Raw genomic sequence first — 19201 nt, forward strand, 5'->3', positions numbered from 1 at the left:
TTTCAAAAGCCCTTTGAAAACATTGCTTTCCTTTTCAAAAAGCTTATAAAAAGATAATTGTTTTCAAAGATTGAAAACATGTCATTTTAACTTTCTCTGAACTGGATCAAGGCTATTATCATTCAAGGTGTCACCAATGATCTCCGTCTGGTTAATGTTGTACTAACCTTTCAATCTTAAAAGTTAGCCGTCACAAGCCTCAAAGTCAGTCAACCCTAAACTGGTTGCAAACCTATCTGCCACATTCGAAGCTCACCACCACTTGCTCACACACAAGACTTGTGGGGCATTTTGAAAATTATTAATAGCCTCATCTAGGTACATTTAGAAGCCATCGATACCTGCCTAGTATTATTACTGTTATTCACACCTAAACTTGCAGGCAGCCATAAATTTCATGTACTGTAATGCTCTTCTACTATATTAGAAACAATACTTCTCCCAATACTCTCAGGGCAACACAGCCTTCATCGCAGTTAAATAACTAGGCTTGCCATTGATTGTTAAATAGCCCACTTTCTCTTATCAACTTGAGGTTAACTGTTGCTTCTGCTAGGGATATTGTTCACTAGAAATTTGCAAAGTTTTTATTATAACATCCTCCATTCAGTGGAACCTTGTATCATCATGCATGAGGGTTAAAGTACATGGCCAACTCCCGTGGTTGGGAAGAGTCCACTTGGACCACGGAAAGTATTCCAACAAGGGAGGAGGAAAAAAATTATTTAGACAGTATATATAAGGACTCAAATATAAATTCTGAACAAATTACACATTTTGTTATAAATGCATTATTTTTATTGTATTTACAACAAAGACCAGCACATTGACAAGTAACTTGATCACTAAACTAAGTAATACAGATTCTGTCCAGGTTGTGCAACAACATAACTTGGAGATTTGGGGAAGCAAAATCCAAATTGGTGATCATTCAATATCAATGTTTGGGAGAGAAAACGTAGCCAGGAGGACAATACAGTGCAATACAAGAGGCAGATGCAGGAGGGAAAAAAATAACAGGAGAGGGGAAGGGGGGAAGGAATACTAAAGTGGACATAACACTAGCCTCAGCATCACACAAAATTGCCAAAACTTATGGATGGAATTTAGAAACATAAGCATGTTATCTTTCAAAATATTGTGTATGCCAGGCTACTGCTATAATAGTGTATGCAGCACCAACAGAATCCCAATCGGATTTATGTATGCGTGCTGTATGAAACATCCTTACTTGGAAAAGAACCATGAACAAGTCCACAAGAGCCTTGATGAGGGTTCAAACCTATGCATGGGATGTTCCCAGATGGGCCTTAGTCAACTGTACCACCACATGGTAAAAGAATTGCAACCTGGAGTGCTACTGTCCTCGTGAGGATCCCAAAGCTTCTATGATGCCTAACCGGGATTTTACACAATTTCCCCTTGCATTCGGGCTCTGTCAACCAGATGTTCTACCTCTACGCCCCTTAGGCTTCGGAGAAACTTCAGGATCCTCGTGATGGCAGCAGCACTACAGGTTGCAATTCTTTTACCATGTGGTGGTACAGTTGACTAAGGCCCATCTGGGAACATCCCGTGCATAGGTTCTAACCCTCAAGGCCCTTGTGGATTTGTTCATTTGATATATCACGCTATTGTGATTTCTGTGTGTAGTGAACAGAACCATTATCCAATTTTCTTTCATCTTGAGGCAGAGAGGTACTTGTTTAAAATTCATGTTAAATTATAAGCAGAGGATGGGGGAGGGAAAATCACATTAACACATCTTTCCCTAATACTTTCAAGCACTTTAAAACTACAGTATATAGTGTACAATACAATGTCAAAAATTTCTTGTACACTGAACCTATCAATAATAATTCTCAATTTAAAATAAATTTGTCTAAATCTAATCATACTGAAAACTATGCTGCCATGATCAATACTTGTTTGGTAAGCCATAGGTTAAAACAAGTTTGACTAGATGTATGGACAAAATGGGGTTTAGCCTTAGGGCAAATGCTGGAACCTTTCGGCTAATTATCAAATACCCTAATTGGTTTAAAGTGTAATCCTGGGCACCAACTGGATCAAAATGTAATCCTGGGTGCCAAATGAATACAGGCAGCACTGTTGCATATACAGCTTTTAGGAGAGACTAAAGCCACACAACCTTAAAGATTAGACCTCTAACAACTATTTACAACTTTTTAGAAATGAAAAGGAAAAAAATTGTGTACTGATAAATTTATTTCCCATTTTCTGAATGTACAAAAGTATAGGAAGGCTCTTAAGATTTAATTTCATAAATAAATTTAGAATGTAAATTTGCTCATGATAAGTTCACTTTAAAAACAATAGAAAATATTCAACACTACATAACTACATAATGTCCATTTATCTAATAATAATTATATTCTTAACCACTGTCTGACTCATTTTCAAGAAATTTCCTGATAGCACAGAAAATACACACAAACATTATGAATAAAATGCATCCATTCCTGGTTTAAGACTAAATACAACAATAAATTCAAGTCAACCAAAATAGTGAACTGTGTGGAAATCTTTCTATATACACCATGTCCTTGCAATAACAAAAACCTAATGGAGATACTATGTACTTGCGGTAACAAAAACTAATGTAGATACTATGTACTTTTAACAAAAACTATTGGACAATCTTATCACTTAATCGGCTAGCAGCTCCTCTTCATCCAGATTCAGATCCTGAAAATAAAGACCACCACTGTATATTCCTGACATTAAATGAACAAGATAATGTCAATTGTTTTCTTAAGGAACTTGTTCTACACATCACAAACAAAATTATAGCACCATTCACCAATTAATGTTCCATAAAGGGAGTTAATTACTTAATGGTGCTCCCCCTTATACCACATTAATAACTGTTACAATAAAAAGCGTGGAACAGATATAATATTAATGCCCACTTGTCTCCATCTTAATCCCAAAGTAAACATTCAACACTAAATGACAAACTGACCCAGAGGAATAATATATTTAGTACAGTATATAGTAAAAATATTGGGTAGATGAAACTAGAAATATAAACAGTACAAAGGTGAAATATTGAGTAATTAGGAAATAAAAAAAATCAGATTGGGGTATGTGCAATATTGTTGCAACCACACAGTGGTGCAAACATTACCACATTTCCTGCAGTGAAGGGGAAGAGATCAATATAGACATTCTTGTTTTAGACCAATTTCATAAATAAATGTGAAACTAAGATATTCTCCCAAAAGAAGCAATGTTTTAAGAACAAAAGAATGAATTAAGTGTATGTAATTAGAGTGAATAAACATGTACAAGCAACTTCAATACAAATTATTTAGACCCATGAACAGTCAAAAGATCTTGACACCCATCAGTCCAAATTAATTTTAAGGAATACTGTAAATAAAATAAAAAATGGGACCAAGCCTGGAAGATCAAGAGACATCAATCAGAATGTTAATAAGAGAGAAACATAACCCACTAGACTAATTGTATTAAAGGTATCAGAGCTTGAGTAGTAAATAACTGAAATGGTAAAGGTCTTACATTAGGGTCAATGTTGTCCTCAATGCGTACTTTTTCAAGATCCAGTTCCAATTCACGTTCCAGCTGTGCTTGGTCTATTGTTGGTCTAGCACTTGCACCTGTTAAAATATACGCATGGGCAATCTTAGGAAAGAAAAGTTGCATATAAAACAAGCACAGCATGAAATACATAATCTGAGTAAAAATATTCCTGTATATGAGCCTACATATGGGTACAATTGTGTGCTTACCATTCATACAAGGTGATTTTACCCAGAGAAATTGGCATGACGGAGTAAAAAGCACAAAGCCCATGTGTTGTAGATCATAAGAAAATACAGTCAAGAAATTTGGTGACAGAGGTAGCAGAAATATAGGAACAGGGTTAATTTATACTAAAGAAACTAAACAAAATACACCATCAAATGAAAACTAGACTAGACCACAACATTACAAAATATTCAAAGATCCAAATAATCCTATTCAATGTGCTGGGGAAAGAATGCAAGTACCCAGGTGGAAACTAAAAAAGGGGCAAAGGAGGAACTAAAGAAGCCCCATCAGTGAATGACTAAGTAAATAGAATGAGTAAGAGAAGAAAATATTAAAGTTTAATTTAATCTAGCATTTTAAAACAAGGTATGAAAAAAGGCATCAAACAACCAATAACTAAGAGGCCCCAAAACATGGAACTCATTACCTGCCAACAAATAAATAATCAGTAAGGGTAGTAAACAACTGGAATGATCAAGAATGAGGCATTTCAAAAGCTAGATCTCCCCTAGTAGACAAGAGGTAGGAAAGGATGTGCGCAATATCAACCCATCTCCAACAATTCACAAACCTAATCATAATATTTCTTGATATACTGCAGATAATGTAACCAATGATATGCCCTGTACAAACACCATACATGACAAAAAATCTGAAATTAACAAAGCACCCTGGTGCTATAGATCTTGCACAAATCTCCCTCCCTTGCTTGCTTTCACAGCAGCCCAACAGAAACACTAATGATCAAAATTATATAAAAAAAATAATTTTGATTATTTAAAAAAATTTAGTTATATTTTCTTTATCAATGCATTACATTTCATTATAAATAACTGACAAGAAAATTACTAAAATGATACTTGTGCCACAAAAATGCTGAATAGTATGACCTTGCAAGTCAAATCACTAGAACTGGAACCCTTGGAGAGTAAGAAAGAATTACTTGTAAAATAACTAAATATCGAGTAAAATTATGTGAAATTAACTGGTGCTGACCATAAAGTTTTCGTAACTGGATGTACAGTATTATAATTAAGAACTTTTCTGTGATTGCACTGTATTACATTTATGAACCATCATCCAACTATATACAAATATTGACGTATTTCTTCACAAGTTGAAAAATTTTCAAAACCAGGAGACAAGGCAAATTTGACTGAGAAGAATAAACAGGAGTTGGGAAGAAATGTGGCTGGCAGAGAAGCTGGGTACCAGGACTAGTACTTTAAACAAAAACAAAATAATTCCATACTTGACTTTAATACAGAAAGTTGAAGATGGAGGTAGTGAAATGTTCAAGATGTCTCTTTTTTGATACATTAGAAGAAACATTAGTGATTTATGTAAATACACTATCTGGGAGTGATACTGTAGTGAATACATCCAGGAAGCAGCTGAAAACTGGGTTCATAGATTCAAGCAAATTACTATATTGAAGTCCACTTAAGCAAGGTTACTCTGTACATCTGACTACAATTTGCAGTTTAATGGTAAAAAACATTTTCATGAGATAGATATAATGAAAATGCCTATCAGAACCTATATTCTATTTTGATAATTTGTTCCCAAAGTATTTTAACTTCTAAAATTTGGTTACTACAATACAGTATTGTGTATAGCACTAATAAACTATAAGAATATTACTTCCCTCAATTTGAAATTATAAATTCTGCACAATATATATCTACAGTTCTATGCTAATTGTTTCTATTATACAAGTTATTGTTCATTACATAAGAATACCAGGAGCTTTAATATTTAACTGCATTTACAAAATTAAAAGTGAACAGCTAGGAGTTTACGTTCTTAAAAAATAAGCACAATTTTAATATAAATCAGTTGCCAAAATATATTTATACAGGTATATTAAGCATATGTTTTTGAATGTTGAATACCTTTAAAAATAATACAATTATAGTTGTTAATGAGTTAAGCAATCAAACACGTGCACCACCACCACTCCAAGTAAAATATATTCACACTGCAAGCCCAACCAAACAAGACAAAACACTTTCCCAAGTAAGAGATGATTATACATACTACTTGGGAAAACTGTGCATATTACACAAGGGAATTTCAAATGAAGATAAAACAATAATATTAATCAATTGTGTTTGGGGGACAGGCAGCCAGTGTGTATTTACACACATTAGGCTTATATCATGCTTATAAGATATAGGGATGCATCTTGGGGGGAAGTGCATCCCACAACAAGCTGACTAACTCCTGGGTACCTACTTGAACAGGGCATTATGTGATAGGAAATGTGCCCAGGATCAAGTTTTGATACTCGTGTCTCACCCGAGTATCAAAATGATTAATGTTCTTTTTACAACTTTAAATAGACAGCTTATAGCGTTCTTTCTGTACTGAATAAAACCTTAAAAACAATACTGAAGGGAAAAAATTGCCATAAAATGCTTTAAATCAGATTAAATTCATCAATCTAATGATGACCGATTCCTTCATATCTAATGCCCACTTTATATGAACATGAATTTTAGTGTCAGACTAAACACACATCCTTAAATGTAAAGCCCCCAAATTCTGAAACAATTAACAAAACTTTCCAAGTTGTTTGTAAGCAATAACCATTCCTCAAGGTTAGCTACTTTTACTGCTTGTTAGCTGACTGCAAGTATTCTAATCAATGCCTCTAATAACATTAAAGTATGAAGGGTAAATAAGCATTAATAGCATTAATTGGAAATTATAACAATTTAGCCTAAAGAGTATTTAGTTATTACTTTTATTAATTTGTTATAAAAATATCCAGATCTAACAATCCATATGAAAGAGCAAGACTTGAATGTATTAAATATGCAGCCTATGATCTCACTGGCATAGGTAAAACCTTCAAATATGCAAAATAAAAGAATAATTAGTTTCTGAAATGCTATGCAAATTCTGACAAGCATTTTAAATCCTAAAAAATCTGGTTTGTGCTGTCAAACAAAGAACTGTGGAAACAAATCACACAAATTAAAAGGCAATACTGCAAACTTTCCTGCAGATTACAAGTAAGTATGTATCACTATCAAGTAAAAGCGATGCATCTTCTTTTCCGATATAGTTTCATATTGTCCTATTCTGTAAGGGTTCTCAAAAACCATGCCATGGCGCACAATGCACTGAGGAATTTCAAGCAATTACCTAAATTCTGCATCTCGCTCTGAATTATATAGTTCTCTCTCTCTCTATCTACTGAAGTTACGCTTAACTCAAGTTGCTGCCATGGAGAATCTTGCTCAGTTCTCACCAAGGTGCCTGCTCTAGATTCAGCCATGCCTAAGATCAATCCAGGGGAGGATAAAGCTTGTACCTCCTTAAAGGCGAAGTCAATCAATGGGGGGCTTCCCTCATAGGATTTTGGGGTCCAGTTTTCAACTTGTTGCTGAAGAGTAACATCTTCAAAGCGACTGTCAAACACAGCTTGCCGAACTATGATAAAAATTTTGTTTAAGCTAAATAATTGGGATGTCTTCAATAAAGTTTGCTAACATGCTAACAGGCTTCATAAAAACTAAGACAAAAGAGCAAAGAATAGAAATTAAAATTAAAATGCAATTTAATTGTAGTTAAGATCGAATACTAAAGGCTTTACTCCAAAGCACCAAATTCAGCACTTACTAATTCTGATAACTGTATCAAGTTTATCTACTACAGTTCAGGCTGTGAATTTTATTGCTTTTAGATAAGATGTAATGTATTAAAGAATTATCCAAATCTGTCAATTTTCCCAGAGTAAGAGTATTGATAGTTCCATGAAATGTGGGTCAGCCATAATTGAGTTTAGAGAGCACAAGAAAGGAGTGCAAATAGAGAAGGGTGTGTATCCTCCAAATAGAGGGAGTTTTAAAATATTCCTGGAAAATATCATAAAGGCAAATGGGGGGGGGGGGAAGGGACATTCGACAAGCCACCAGCTTTCTGTCTTCATCAAGGCCCCGAGACCACTAGGTTTAGTGGCCCTCAGGTAAATCAGGTATTGGCCCTCAGGAAGTACAGGACAAGACTAAAGCATGGACCTTAGAGCATCCAATTCAGATGGAGATGTGATGACCAAGATAAACAAGTGTCAAAGATCAACCCCAAACATTTAGCAGTACAGTACGAATGTTTATACCGAAAGAGGGTGACAGGGTGACAATGGGGACAAAGAATGACATGCAGAGGGAGCACATGTCTTTGTTGTAGAGAACTTAAGCTATGATTGGTGGCCCAGGACAACACATCCATCTCAATTTGGAGATGGTGTTGAAAGAAAGGGGAATTGTAACCCCAACAGCAGAGCAAGATCGGCAACATAAAGGGGTTGAGAAATTGCCAAAGAGAAGGGAGAAAGGAAGATCATTTCCACAAGGAAATAAGTAGTGCTCAGAACACTACATTCAGGAACACCCTCATTGTTGAGGAGAGTCAATGTATTACCAAGTCTCATTTAAATAAATAACAAGAGGAATCTCTGGAATAATAGTAGAGTGCCATGAAGGCAAATGAATGTAGCTGGGATAAAATACTTTATCTCCAGGTGATGTCATAAGCCTTTTCAAGGTGTAAAAAAAAAAAAAAAAAAAAATGTAAACCAAGATATCAGTCATGCTGCAATATTTGCGGAAACCAAACAGAGGAAGAGGGAGCAACGATATTCCAGAAATCACACAACACACACATTAAACAAACATTTAAAAGGCTTGGAGAGAAATCGTCAGGTCAATGGAGCAAAAATCCTTAGGTTAAATCACTCGAGTACTGGATTTCCAAATGGGAAGAAAAACCACCTTAAGTCAGTCCTTAGCAAGTATGTCACCTTCCACAAATGAATTAGAGATATTAAGCAAATACTGAAAGGCGCACCGTGGGAGATGAAGCATTTAATAGTGAATGCAGTCCTACAGCAGCAGGCTCTGACAGTTGACGGATAGGGCATACTGAATTTCTGAGATAGTTATAGGGTGAGCTGTAGGAGAGTGCAAAAGTCCAAGGAGAGCTTGCAAGCAAGGAGATGAGGAGGAGGAAGATGAAGAGTTAGCCAGAGTTACTGGCTAAAATGTGCAAACCCAGTTTGCTCAGACTATATTGGATCTGCTACAGTGGAACCATGGAGATGGACAGCCAATATGTCCGGAATAAATTTACCCATAATCTTGCAGATTTTCTTTCAGGTTTATGGGGCATCAATAGTAATGGAGACAATTTTCATGTCTTATGTTCAGGTGTATGTATGTTTTGGCCCAATGGGTCAATGTACTTTCTCTTCATTAACAAAATACAATAAGAGAACAAGTTGTCTATCAGTGTCTTTTATAGGCCACACTTATAGCGTACAGCCCGAGCACAAACCAAATTCTAACGGAATGCACTTCCACGTGCCACAGGAGGAATAGCAAGGAACAGAGAGAGCAGTGTTAAATAAGGTATTGTGAAAAAGGAGGAGGACTCAAAAGCAGAGGTGGATCAGAGTAGGAAGAGTAGCATGGGGTGTGAAAAAGACTCCAATTTGCCCCATCAAACTGCCACCGGGAAAGAGAGAAAGGAGGACAGAAAGAAAAGATTATGAGGAACTCACATCAGGTCAATATGTGAACTCCTTCACCACAACAAAGTTTAACTCTTGAGGGGGATCCAGTATCCAAGTTAATTTGCTTGTCAAAATGATGTAAGACAGCTCTCTTGGCAACTATAGTTGCCATCCTTAGGAATTTCCAACACTCATCATTCATATCTGCACTGTACAAATAAATGTCCTGTGCAAAATGCCACTGCTGACTCCCATGACTGAAAGCAAGCTATAAAAATGCAAACAACTCAGGAGATGGCCACCTCCTTAAAAGGATAATTCCCAAGAAAAACAAGGCACTGAAAACAGATAGGTAGTAAATCACAATGAGAATTTGTACAATGAATGTTGAGGCTAAATTAGAGATGATACCATCACATCCAAGCTTTAACTGGTAAAATTTTATGGAATATTTAATACAAACCTCTAAAAAGTGCTACTTTTACTAGTCTAATAGCAATCAAACTCAAAGAGCCATTTCTACCCAATCCCAAAATTGTTACCTAGCGTATCTTTCATTTGCTCCAAACCCCAGTCTTCCACTTCGTCTTCATCCCATCCTAATAGGTTCCTCGAATGGACTACAGAACTGGATGCTGATGCTGCAGCTGCTCCAACCTCTCTCTCTTCTTCCAATACTAGGAACCTCTCTTTGTTTTCTGCTACTGGGACATCATTATCATTTTCCGAAACAAAGATATCATCGTCAGGTAATGGCATGTTGCTGTCTTCTGCCACCAAGATATCAGAATTATCCTTGTATCCTGTTTCACTCTCTTCTAGTTTCAATACAGTCTCATCATCCTCAACATTAAAAGTATGAGTATTATCCTCACGTAAAGGACTTCCATCATTCATTTTATCTATTTTTCTGTTTGTCTTTGAAATATACTGATCTTCACCATCATGCTCTTGGCCAATTCTTGCTAGGATTTCTTCGTTAACTAAAAGGCACACATAATGAAAATAATTAATATCAGGAAACACATTATAATCAACTTTCGAAACTTGGGCTGTTTGAGGTAACTGAAATGTCATACTTTGGTGACTGCATTTTTTAGTGTAATATGCAGTATCAACAAAAACAACCCAAACATGGCCCTTTGTGGTGACCCAAAGGTGCCCCATGAAAAAGGTCCTTGAAAAATTGTCTTGAGTAAAAACAGAGACTAAGCAGACAATACTGGAAGAGATTACTTAAGTAATCTTTAGCATAACCCGAGTGATTTAATATGATTTGGTCACTCTAGCTAAAGCGTATTTAAGTAACCTCATTCAGTATTATATAACTAAAGTTAGTTACAAGTTAGTCTTGTGTAACAACTTTCTAGAAAACACTTCAGTAATCTCAAAACTTATTAGTAACAAAAATAAAATGTATCAACTGTAGTGATCATATTATGGTACTGTAATCACAAAATACCCTATTCCAGCACATTTTACAAAGCTGACACATTAAATGTATTTATCCAAATCCCATTTCCCCACTTTCATGGGGGTGGGAGATGTCAATACAGTACTGTATTGCTACTACTGTACTAACATCTACTTGCATTAGGAAAATTTGCCCATTTCAAAATTTATTTAATTAATTCACTGTGTCAGGAAACAGGCAGCCAGAGTATTCATACACATTAGGCTTATATCTAGGTCCCCCCATCCTAGGTCAAATTACTGACCCCACCCAGGATGCAACACCACAACAAGCTGACTAACTCCTGAGCAGGAGCATTAGGTGATAGGGAATGTGCACAACCATTTCTATCTCGCCAGGGATTTGAACCCAGAATTCTTGATTGTAAGTCGAGAATGAACCCCGACCCTACTACCTGGACCCCTTGAAGTTCAATTATAATTTCTTAAGGCTATAGTATCTAATTATAAACTAATGTGCATGTACTTGAATCCAAAGAAAAATATTAAATTAATCATTTATAGCATAATGTGCATGTACTTGAATCCAAAGAAAAATATTAAATTAATCATTTATAGCCATTATTGACAAAACAATATCTGTACAGTTCTGTGTAACTATTAATCAATAATTTACTGCAAAATTTAGGTAGTGGGGGGAAGACCAAATTATAGCAAGATCTTATAAATAAGCATGGGGGGGGAAATTATGCATATCACATCAGCTGATGCCTGGTCCTCCAAGTCAGTCTTTGGTGAAGGATAAGAACGGATACTGTCTACATGAGTATTATACAGTGGAAAGACCTCAGAGTATTAATATTTTTGCAGAATATATACACTGAGGAAATGTTGAGAAATTTGTGTACCTAGGGCATACGTTTTGCTATGCTTAACATCTATCTTCTGCCACTGCCTGTCAGCTCGACAAAATTCCACCTCATCTGAAATATCTCTTATAATAAATCACCACCTCCACATGCCAGGCCCTAAACAATAAATAAGACTTTTAGCTACCGATATAAGCGACTCCCAAATTCGACAGTTTCTAAATCACTGTTAAACTATTTGATAATTAGTGGCCTTGCAAAATATACAATTATTGTACCAAGAATTAAAACATTGAATATACTCAATGTATATTTTGTTCTAGATAAACAGTAGTAGTATACATGTATATGCAATAATAGTAGTAATAATAACAGTACTGTACTACTGTAATAATATTAGTACTGCACTAGAAATATTAAATTTTACTATTACAAGTGTTAGTACAATACTAGTGCTAGAGTGCCAGTAGCACTAGTGCTCCAGTTAGTACTATTTGTAGTACATTAGAAGTAATGATGACAGGTGCAAAGAGGGAAGCTTGTTTGGGAGAAAATGAGGTGTATAAGATTTAGTGTAGGGTTTGACCCCCCTCAGTTCACCTGTTCAACACTATAGCAGTCCGATGACATTTTAAATTTGTCCTGTTTTACAGTAATCATACAATATGGAAATTGTATGTTACCCAATCTTCAATTTGTTGTGTAACTGCATTATATGATTCCAGTATTTATAAAACAAGTAAAAATAATGCCAAGAGGTTGATTAATTCCATCCGAATTCTCCTACACTATATAAATTCAGATCAAATTCAATATCTGCATCTCCATTCAATATGGTGGAGGTATGCAACTAAATGCTTTAGAACATCAACCGATGTAAATTAAATTATTTATGTACAAAAATACCTTGATACTTTATATAGGGGGGTACCACCTCTGGTGCAATTATAGGGACCCACAGCCTCAAAGAAGGGAACACAGAGCATTCAGAGAAAAACTTGCCATTTAACTCTGAATACTTTTTGTATCAACATCTGCATAGGCACACCAAAAAGTTATTTCTTATAACAATCCACTTATAATACAAGGCATATAAATCTGATTGTGTAAATGAAAATTTTTAATGGAAGCTAACTGTATTGTATTCTCATTTTACAAATGGTAACGCATTTTGAGGGCAAGCTTCACTTATCAGTCCCGGGGATGTCCGAAAATTATGTAACCAAATGTACGTGTAAAAATGTTCTTTGCAGCTTGGTTTTCTATATATTACAATATTCATAACTTATTACTACAGTATATGAATCTTTAAACCACCTTTCTTTTAAATACTCAACACAAAGCCAACAGGTTATTTTTTCATACATGTACTCTCTACCTTGCTTGCACTGCTTAAATCTCCTAATATATTTCCATTGCATCATGCTGGATGTTATCATGCTTTCATTGCTGCAATATTCTCTCAAGATAAACTAAGCAAAAGTTCATACTTTTCTCTCTCAATCAGTATAGTGTCATTCACATCAATTCCCAATGCAAGGGTCTTAAACGCCTGTGTAAGGAGGAGCAAAAGTAAATTCAAGGTGTAGTAGTAAAAGTTTTATCATTTAAAGTAAGCAGAAGCCAAATGATAAAACATACTCAAATCTGGACCAGGAGAGACAGATGGGGCTGGCATAGCATGTGTAGGCAGGAGCAATTCCCGAGAGACGGCAGAGTGTTGCGGTGGTGATGACATGAGAGAGAATAAAGCAGCAGTATGTGTTTCAGAAGAGGCAGAGGGATTCATTGGTTCATCATCTGGTAGATTTTGTATACCTGTTAGGGTTGCTATATTCAGCTTACACATATTTATCCTTCATCTACTTAACGTAGTACTAAAAATAAAATTCCTACTAACAATAATAGGCTTAACAATACAAATTTAAAGTTAAAAGGTAGTTGTGGTGGGGTGTGGTGGTCTAAAGGTGGTCTAAGTAGTTGTGTGTGGTAGTTGAGCGAGATATTGGGTGTGGCGGTGGTTGGGGAAAGCTAGGATAGTTGTAGTGGTTGGGGGGGGGGGGAGAAAGCTAGGTTAGTGGTGGTGGTTGGGGGAGAAGCTAGGTTAGTGGTGGTGGTGGTGAGGTGAGGGGGGGGGAAGCTAGGTTAGTGGTGGTGACTGGGAGGGGGATAAGTTAGCAGTGGTGGTGAGGGGGGATAAGCTAGTAATGGTGGTTGGGGGAATAAGTTAGTACTGGTGGTTGGGGTGATAAGTTAATGGTAGTGGTTGGAGGGTGGGGGGGAAAAGTTAGTGGTGGTGATTGGGGGACAAGTTAGTGGTGGTGATTGGGGGACAAGTTAGTGGTGGTGATTGGGGGACAAGTTAGTGGTGGTGGTTGGGGGGATAAGTTAGTGGTGGTGGTTGGGGGGGGCATAAGTTAGTGGTGGTGGTTGGGGGGGGGGATAAGTTAGTGGTGGTGGTTGGGGGGGGATATAAGTTGGTGGTGGTGGTTGGGGGGGAATATAAGTTGGTGGTGGTGGTTGGGGGGGGATATAAGTTGGTGGTGGTGGTTGGGGGGGGGGGGGGATAAGTTAGTAGTGGTGGTTGGGGGGGATCTGTGCAGCAGGCACAGAATACCCTCAGTATACGGCAGTGAGAACAAAGCTGTGTAAACTCTGCTGACGGATATGTTCACCCGTTGCATAACACCTTCCTCAGCCCCACAGCCCACAAGACATGAGCGACTCAAAGCGATTAATCACAGGACGTGAAGATCTGACCGGTAACCTTGGCACCTACCTACCTACCTTGTGGTTGTGGAGGATAAATGTGGTTGGGGAGGATAAGTTAGTGGTGGTGGTTGTTGAGGGTGGAACTACATATTCCAACTTTTATCTCACAAAGGTCATGAACAACGTAATTTTGCCATCCATGTACTGTATTTAAAATGGACTCTGAAGTTGGAAAGTGTAGCACACACAGTACTCCTCACACTATGTTCGTGTGATCCTCAGGTGACAGTTTTCCTAAACCCCTAAATCTCTTATCACAATTCTTGAATCTTTCTCACAATTTGTAGGCTGTGTGGCCTATTAACTCCTATTCCACTTTTTATAACGTGACATTTATTCACATTAAATTTCATGCACGGTGTGTGTGTGTGTGTGAGTAATTACCTAAGTGTAGTTACAGGATGAGAGCTACGCTCGTGGTGTCCTGTCTTCTGTGTGTGTGTAATTACCTAATTGTAGCTACAGGATAAGAATGACACTCATAATGTCCCATCTTCCTGGTACTCTATCATATGCTTTGAAACTACTGACAGTTTACACATGCACAACAGCTACAAAAGTGTACTTTGTGAAAATTAAAATATCCAGATGCTGATAAAACAATGCTATAGCTAATTATCTTAAAAATCAAATAATCCTTCCTAAAGATTTAATTTTTCTATTTATAAACTGTAGTCTTGGATATAATTACAAGATAGGTAACACATTCCAAACATGCATGAATATGGAAAATAGTTTTCAGTAATATACACTGTATGGCCATCATTAAATTCTGTTTAAGCAAATATCATAATGCTATGCTTTCACCATGAGGGAGAAGGCAGTTTATGGCCACCAGGGTAAAAAAAAAAAAAAAAATTCTAACTACTAAAAGTAGTGGAATCATTTCTAAAGAACACTGCCCTTTTTACTATCTACTAGTATTGTCAAGATAACTCCCCTCCCTAGGATACATCAAGATGGCTAACAGCAACTAACAACATTAAACACTCAATCTCTCACTTGGTGCTGGTGGCTGCTGTGGAGCATCAACAAACTCTGAATCTTCATCTGGTGCTACATATACGAAAGTTCCCGCTGCTTCAGCTGCACGCATCTCTTCTAAAGGATTACGTTCATGATTACCCTAAAATAAAAAAATTTACTTAATACTTTCTCAAAACATTTTTTCTGTATCTAATCTGGTACACAGAAAACAATATTGACAGTACTGTTTTCACCCAATATACACCTTAAACTGTAACCAACTTTTACAAAAAGTTTTATTCCAATACCTTTACCATGTTACTTCAACTCTACAAGGAAATCTGACTGCATATTGTATCATGTACTGTATGCAATGGGTTCAATACTTTTCTCTATCCAAGTATAGAAAGGAGTTAGAATCTGTCAGTGTATACTTGTCCATGGTATATGCTATAAAGATAAGAAAAAGTAGTGGTGAGGGCAGTGTCTTGTGATATTGAGCATTTTACTGTCCTGTCTTGATTTGATTCGATTTCCTGTAACTTTCTGACCCATTATTTAAGGAATCTGAATTGTCATTATCCCAATTTCTTCTTGTTCCTTTGGACAATTTTATGGGTTATCACTCCATCACATTTATTAAATGCATTTGCTAAGTAAGTAAGTAATTATCAAAAGAAGGCACCAAACCGGGAAGGCTATGTAGCACCATCAAAGACGCAAAATAATCAGAGGGCGCTAAATATCACCAAGGATGCCAATACGAGAACAAAAACGCACAAGGCGAACGATATCAAAAGTATCCGAGTCACCAAGAATTCTATCGAGGGACAGGTGACCGCGAGGGGCGGTCGGAAAGCAAGACATACGCTCGTCCTGGAAGTCAGGACATTCAAGAAGGACATGCACGACCGTAAGAGGGACAATGCAACTAGGACAATAAGGAGTAGGGCGGCGCTCCATCAAGTGACCATGGGTTAAGCGAGTATGGCCAATACGCAACCTCGCCAGAGCTGTTTCCCACCGCCGGTTACGGTGGAAGGAGGACTGCCACGAGGAAACACAACATTTAAGAGTACGTAGCTTGTTACCAGTAACAGACAACCAAGAAGCCTGCCAACGGGTAAGGACTGAGGAATGGATAACTGGGTAAAAGTCGGAATACGGAATGCCCTTACGAGAGATGGGACAAGAGCGGACAGCTTCCTTGGCGGCAGCATCCGCACGCTCATTTAAAGACACACCAATATGGCTGGGAACCCAACAAAACTCAACCGACTTAAATTTACTGTGAACGAGAAACAGCCAATGCTGGATCTCGACAACCACTGGATGAACTGGATTAAAGGACCCGAGAGCCATGAGGGCACTACGAGAGTCAACAACAACTACAAAGGAAGACTGACAACGAGAAAGTAGGAGACGAAGAACAGAGAGAATAGCATAAAGTTCCGCTGTAAAGATGCTAGTCTCCGGAGGCAAGCGACACATATAAGTGCGATCAGGAAAAACAACAGAGTAGCCAACACCGTCCGCTGACTTAGACCCATCGGTGAAGACAGAAACGGAGCGGGAGTGAGAAGAAAAGTGCTCGAGGAAAAGGCGTTTTAGAACCGTAGGAGGGGTAAAAGCTTTAGTGATACGGGTCAAGGATGTACAAAACCGCGGAAGAGGGACCCTCCACGGGGGCAAAGAAGGAACAACACGAGGAGAAACATCAGAAATACGAACGGAAAGAGAATCCTGCAGGCGAGATAACCGGACAGAAAGAGGGAGGTGGTGAAGAGGAACAGGAACCGCAGGAGGGGTAAAAGTTAAAGCACGACAGAGGCGAGAGGAAGGATGTTGCAAGGACCGCGCAAGATAGCGAAGACAGTAGCGATCACGGCGGTCCTGGAGAGACAGGAAGCCAGTGTCAACATACAAGCTAAGGACGGGAGTCGAACGAAAGGCACCAGAACTGAGGCGCAACCCAGTATGGTGCAAAGCATCAAGACGGCGAAGAGTAGAAGGAGAAGCAGACGAGTAAGCAGGGCAACCATAATCGAGCTTAGACAGGACGAGAGAGGAATGTAAAGCAAGGAGAGTGTGCCTATCTGCCCCCCAAGAAGTATGGGACAAGACCCGAAGGAGGGTAAGGGCCTTAGAGCACTCAACACGGAGGTAAGAGATATGGGGAGACCAAGACAAACGAGTGTCAAGGAATAACCCCAAAAGCTTCGCGGAATCTTTGTATTCAAGGGGATGACCATAAAGTGACAAAGAGGGACGAAGAACAACCCGTTTCCGCGTAAATGTCATGGCACAAGTCTTAGAAGTAGAGAACTTGAAGCCATGATCAGTGGCCCAAGACGACACGGCATCAATTGCAAGTTGAAGCCGGCGTTGAAGGAGAGGCGAATCATCACCCTGACAACAAAGGGTAAGATCATCGACATAGAGAGCGGAGAAGACACCAGAAGGAAGAGAGGAAAGAAGACCATTGAGGGCAACCAGAAAAAGAGTAGTGCTCAGAACACTACCCTGGGGCACACCTTCGTATTGCTGAAAAGAGGGAGAGAGAGCGGTACCAAGGCGCACCCGAAAGGAACGACGAGAGAGGAAGCTGCGGAGAAAGAGAGGGAGATGACCACGAAGGCCAAAAGAATGAAGTTGAGATAGGATATGATAACGCCAAGTGGTGTCGTAAGCCTTTTCCAGGTCAAAAAGGACGGCAACAACAGAGGTCTTCGCAGCAAAAGCAGTACGAATATAGACCTCCAAGTTCACCAGGACATCTGTCGTGCTGCGGCACTTGCGGAAACCAAATTGAAAAGGGGAGAGGAGGTGATGGTGTTCCAGGAACCACATCAGACGAACGTTAACCATACGTTCAAAGAGTTTGCAGACACAACTCGTGAGAGCAATAGGGCGAAAGTCCTTAGGGAAAGTACCCAGAGACCCCGGTTTGCGAACAGGGAGGACAACGGCATCGAGCCAGTCCTCAGGGACTGACGACTACTCCCAGATCCGATTATACAGACTCAGTAAATACTGAGACGTGCTCGGAGGGAGATGGCGAAGCATCTCATAATGAATACCATCGGAGCCCGCCGCCGTAGAACCGCAGAGGGCCAGGGCAGAACGAAGTTCAGAGAGAGAGAAGGGATCATTATAGGGAAGCTGAAGATGAGTGCAGAAATCTAAAGGACGAGACTCAAGGACAGGTTTACGAAGAAGGAAAGATTGGGGAAGATGAAGACCAGAGCTAACAGAAGAAAAGTGGGAACCCAGTTGCATTTGCTAAGTGTGTGCATACAATACATGCATTCTAGTTTTTGTCTATGGAGTCCATGATTTTGTCACAGTGGTTGGTAAGCTGCAAAAGACAGGATCTTCCTGCTCTGAGTCTATGTTGCCCCCGAGTTTCAAAATTTTGTTTTTAAACTGGAGTTGGATTCTGATCATCCTCTCAAAACTTTAGTGTGTGACAGTGTGATTGGCTTATAGTTTTGTCATCATTTTGCTACTGCCCTTGTAAATTGGGGCTACAGTATGTTTACTATTTAAGTGCATCTTAAATAAATCTAAGCATTTTACCCATACAGTGGCACCTCAATTAACAAGTTTAATCCGTTCTGGCACCGAGCTCGTTACGTGGAAAACTCGTCTTAAGAAACAAATTTCCCCATTTAAAATAGAGGAAATAAATTTAATCCGTTCCACTCCCAAAAACATCCATACTTTTATGACATTTTATAATGTAAATATAATACTGCACATGTAATTATAAATGTTTTCTGGTACTGTTTTCATGTTTACTTTACCTTATGAAGAGTCGTTGCTGGCTTGAGGGAGACGATGGGGAGGTGGGAACGAGGAG

The 19201-nt window shown here is 38.3% G+C and overlaps 1 protein-coding gene and 1 long non-coding RNA gene across 15 annotated transcripts in view; one reads left to right on the plus strand and one right to left on the minus strand.

Moving 5' to 3' along the window:
* Positions 1-1159: 1159 nt before the first annotated feature.
* Positions 1160-1787, plus strand: LOC138351610 (uncharacterized). Its single transcript, XR_011222539.1, has 2 exons — positions 1160-1295; positions 1584-1787. It is a non-coding gene; the product is annotated as an uncharacterized lncRNA (long non-coding RNA).
* Positions 1788-2214: 427 nt separating this feature from the next.
* Positions 2215-19201, minus strand: part of beta'COP (coatomer subunit beta') — a 42791-nt gene continuing 25804 nt past the window's right edge. For 2 of the 14 annotated variants that reach the window (XM_045765950.2, XM_045765948.2), the window contains exons 16-21: positions 15376-15499; positions 13243-13419; positions 9862-10302; positions 6952-7239; positions 3547-3644; positions 2215-2709 (exon numbers count right to left, since the gene is read on the minus strand). In XM_045765950.2, coding sequence (XP_045621906.2) covers positions 2671-2709; positions 3547-3644; positions 6952-7239; positions 9862-10302; positions 13243-13419; positions 15376-15499 — 1167 coding nt within the window. In that variant the 3' untranslated portion in view covers positions 2215-2670. The remainder of the gene's footprint in view (positions 2710-3546; positions 3645-6951; positions 7240-9861; positions 10303-13242; positions 13420-15375; positions 15500-19201) is intronic. The other 12 variants (XM_069303563.1, XM_045765952.2, XM_069303564.1 and 9 more) reach the window with 7 other exon arrangements.

This window comes from Procambarus clarkii, chromosome 50 (genome assembly GCF_040958095.1).
Source record: "Procambarus clarkii isolate CNS0578487 chromosome 50, FALCON_Pclarkii_2.0, whole genome shotgun sequence".
Classification (NCBI taxonomy): domain Eukaryota; kingdom Metazoa; phylum Arthropoda; class Malacostraca; order Decapoda; family Cambaridae; genus Procambarus; species Procambarus clarkii.